The sequence below is a fragment of the Mus pahari genome, chromosome 16, assembly GCF_900095145.1.
Source record: "Mus pahari chromosome 16, PAHARI_EIJ_v1.1, whole genome shotgun sequence".
Lineage (NCBI taxonomy): Eukaryota > Metazoa > Chordata > Mammalia > Rodentia > Muridae > Mus > Mus pahari.
Genome location: NC_034605.1, coordinates 371,703 through 375,604, shown reverse-complemented (window position 1 = coordinate 375,604; position 3,902 = coordinate 371,703). Strand labels below are relative to the sequence as shown.

Sequence of the window (3,902 nt, the reverse complement as noted above, 5' to 3'; positions counted from 1 at the left end):
CCCCAGCCCCAGCCCCAGCCCCAGCCCCAGCCCCCTGATTCAGCTTCACCATCTAGGAAGGAAATGAGTCTAAGTGAAATGTCTGTCAGTCAGGTGTGAAAGTACACACCTGCAATATTAACACTAGAGAAGCTGAGGCAGTAGGATCTGCTCAAGTTGGAGGCTAGACTGGGCTACACGGCAAGATTCTTTTTTGAAAAATTAACACCCCCCCCCCACAAAACAAAGGACCTGTGTTATAATTTATAAATAAAATTGGGAGATTGTAACTAATTCTATCTATGTTTTCACTTCCAGAACAATCTGCCAACATTTATACCAGCATTAAAAAAAAAAAAAAGAACAAGCCCTCACTCTCGTTTCCACTAGCAAGCCATTAACAGCACCCAGAAGGTACATGTCTATCCTAATGCCATTTCCATTCTGAAGAGAAAAGGTATTTGAATACCCTAGCCAGCACTACCTGCTGGCTTTCCAATACGTTTTTTTTTTTTTTACTTTTATTATAATTTTAAACTTTGATTTTTGATTTCATTTTAGACCCAGGAACAGGATATCAAACTACATCTTCAGTATCTACAGGGTTCCCATGGTTATGGTGTTTGTAACAAGTACTTACTAGTTCTCTCAGTGTGTAGATAAACTACCAGTATATGTGTGAGTGTGTGTGTGTGTGTGTGTGTGTGTGCATCAGTGTCTATGAGTCAATGTGAGTCTGTGTGTGAACATGAGTGTGTGAGAGTGTATATGTCAGTGTGCATGAGTCTGTGTGAGGGTGTGTGTGTATGTGTGTGAGCATGAGTGTGTGTGTGTGTGAGAGAGAGCATGAGTGTGTTAGGATTTGCATATGTTGTCTTGTCTATCCTGGAACATCACACTTAAATGATCACCCTACGTTTCTATTGAACCCAGGGACTCCCAAACGCTAAGATACCTGCAGACTGATCCGCACATGCCTCATCCCTTCTCTTACATGGGTTTCTAACCTGCCTCTATCTTTCTCTTCTGCTTGAAGTACTTTGTGGTTTTCTGAAACAGGGTCTCATGTAGCACAGTGCTGTGTCCAGTCTGCCACCTCGCCAAGGATGGCCTAGGACTCCTGATTCTCCTGTCTCCAAGTCCTGAGTGCAGGGATGACAGGTGTGTACTGTCACACCTGGCTTGAACTAACACTCCCCACATCTAGAATATATTGTATGTTTTGTTATATCATTACATTGGTAAGAATTTCAAATTGAAATAATACACATATGTTTTAAGAACATATAACATGTAATAATTTATTCTTTAAGCATAAACAGTTTCAGTGACTGCAATTCCAGTTTTCTTTGATCATACTGATATCAAGCAAGTATTTTTTAAAACTAGAATCTTTTTTTTATCAAAATGAACGTTTTTAATCACAGCAATAATAGATTTTGTTTGTTTGTTTGTTTGTTTGTTTTTCTGAGACAGGGTTTCTCTGTATAGCCCTGGCTGTCCTGGAACTCACTTTGTAGACCAGGCTGGCCTCGAACTCAGAAATCCGCCNCGAGTGCTGGGATTAAAGGCATGTGCTACCACGCCCGGCAGCAATAATAGATTTAATGTGTTCAACACTGATAGTAATAAAAACCAACACCCTGTGTCCATTTTAATTATTGAACTAAGGCTAGCCTTCAATGCTGCCCTACTGTCAGAGTGGTTTTTCATATGCCTTAGTTCATTGTCCCCTTGTGATGTTCTTTAACTTTTTAAATCCTAATGATCCCCTTCTCCAATGCTGCTTTAAATGCTGCCTGTGGAGGTAGCTCATTTAACTGCCTCTCTCCTCTTCTATTTACTCTACGTTTATTACGGCATATGTGCAGGTGCACATGTACCATGGCATGCATTTGAAGGTCAAGGAACAATTGCAAGGGACACTTCTCTCTTTCTACCGTGTGAATTCTGAAGGTTCTGATCACCAGGCTTGCCAACAGGTAGAACACATGCACACACACACACACACACACACACACACACACACACACACACAGTAACATATCCAGACTACGAGGGAGATGGAGTTTGTCATTCATCTATGACAGCATCTTGCCTGAAGAAATAAAGTTCTCTATGTTTGTAATATAAAAGGTTATGCATTAGAAATGTGTATCTTAAGCCCAGTGGTGGTGGCATTTAGTCCTATCACTTTAGAGGCAGAATCAGGCAGATCTCTGGGAATTCGAGGCCAGCCAAGTCTACTGAGTTCCAGGACAGCCAGGAGCACTCAGAGAGACCCTGTCGCAGAGAGAGAGGGAGGGGGAGTGGAGGGAGAGCGAGAAGGAGCAAAAAGTGTATCTTGATTTAATGAGAAAATGCTAAGAAAACTCTTATACACAGAAATATGTCACAGGTGTATTGTGCGCACACACCTTTCATTATACACACATGGAAAAAGGGCCTATACATAAAAGCAACCTATATGTGTTTATCTGAGAAAAGGTCTTCCTGGTTTTTAATTCATATTTATTCTCTTTCCACTCTTAGCAATAAAACAGTAAAGTCAGAGCTTCATAGTCTAGCCCTGTTATTCAACAAAACACATCTATGAAAAATCTCCTGAGGTCCCAAGAGCAAGGGGACATGGAGACCCCAATATATGTCACCTGCTTCCTGGAGTTGTTAAGAGAGAGGTGAAAACCCCCCGCCCCCCCTCCGTCAGCCCCCAGGAGCTTGTCAATTTTTCAGATCTGGGTAATTCATCCCTGAGGGCCAAACAGGTTGCTATGGAGATCCTGGGTCCTTGTCAACAGATGGTGAGGTGCAATATACTGTGAAATAATACTGCTCTACACTGCTTAGGCAGGTGTGTGGGTCACTGCAGGGTCGCAGCAGAAGGCTCCTGGGGGTTACCTGCCCTGTCCCAGGGCTACCACGCCTCCTCTCACCCCATCAGAGCACTTCGGAGCATTGCTTTTGCATGGCCTTCCCAGATCTGGCTTACCTGCAAAGACATGATGATGAGACACGGAATGCTGTGGCTCTCCCAGCTCAGAGAGTCCCCAGGGCTTGGCCGCTTAAAGAGCAGTGCTCCTCCTCCGGTCTCTCCTATTGGTTGCTCTCTGGGCTTGGGAGACTCTAATTGGCCACAGGAGCGGGAGGGAGTATCTGGGAGGTAAATTGTACCGGCCCAGTGTCTCATTTAATCTCCTCTCTCCTCTTTTATATACGCCACTTTTACTAAGGCGTGCTTGCCGGTGCACGCATGCTTCCGCTGCCTCTCCTCAGTTGTGGCTGTTTCTTTCCCTTTTCCTTGCCTCTCCATTCTACCGCTGGGTGTAGCTGTGTTAACTATAGCACTGTATGTGCTGAAGTTCTTCAGAGTTGGTTCCTTAACCCAGAGAGAATACACATAACACCTGTTACCTGACCTCAGGGATGGCTGATAGCGTCTCCGGGGAATTCGGCATACAGGGAAGAGACGTGGTGCTGGTTCTGTGCTCACATGAGTATACACAAATGTTCTGAGCCTTACCAGGTGGCCTTTCGCTTTACTGATCTGATCTATGGAAGGGTGGCACTGCTACCCACTGTTGCCTGGGGATGGCCCAAGTGCTCAAGACACCTCCCATTCATATTGCTACCCTGGACACAGATGTTGCTATAGACCCTCCAACGGCACAGACTCGAAGCCTGTGCTTTGATTTGGCAGCTCGTCACTAAAGTCCATTCCCAGTTAACTGACTTTTAAATGTTGGACTGATCGTAGACATGCAGGAAAGGCCACATTGAAGTGGATATTTTGGACAATTACTATACACTAATTAAAAAACTAAAAATCGGGCTGGTGAGATGGCTCAGTGGGTAAGAGCACCCGACTGCTCTTCTGAAGGTCCGGAGTTCAAATCCCAGCAACCACATGGTGGCTCATAACCATC

At 44.4% G+C, this 3,902-nt stretch overlaps 1 protein-coding gene across 2 annotated transcripts in view; it reads right to left on the bottom strand.

Annotated features, from left to right (window-relative positions):
* The window catches only part of Acbd7 (acyl-CoA binding domain containing 7), a 5,552-nt gene extending 2,537 nt beyond the window's left edge, over positions 1-3,015 (bottom strand). Inside the window, exon 1 of one of the 2 annotated variants that reach the window (XM_021216057.1) lies at positions 2,969-3,015. In XM_021216057.1, coding sequence (XP_021071716.1) covers positions 2,969-2,980 — 12 coding nt within the window. In that variant the 5' untranslated portion in view covers positions 2,981-3,015. The remainder of the gene's footprint in view (positions 1-2,968) is intronic. The other variant, XM_029547642.1, reaches the window with a different exon arrangement.
* Positions 3,016-3,902: the final 887 nt, after the last annotated feature.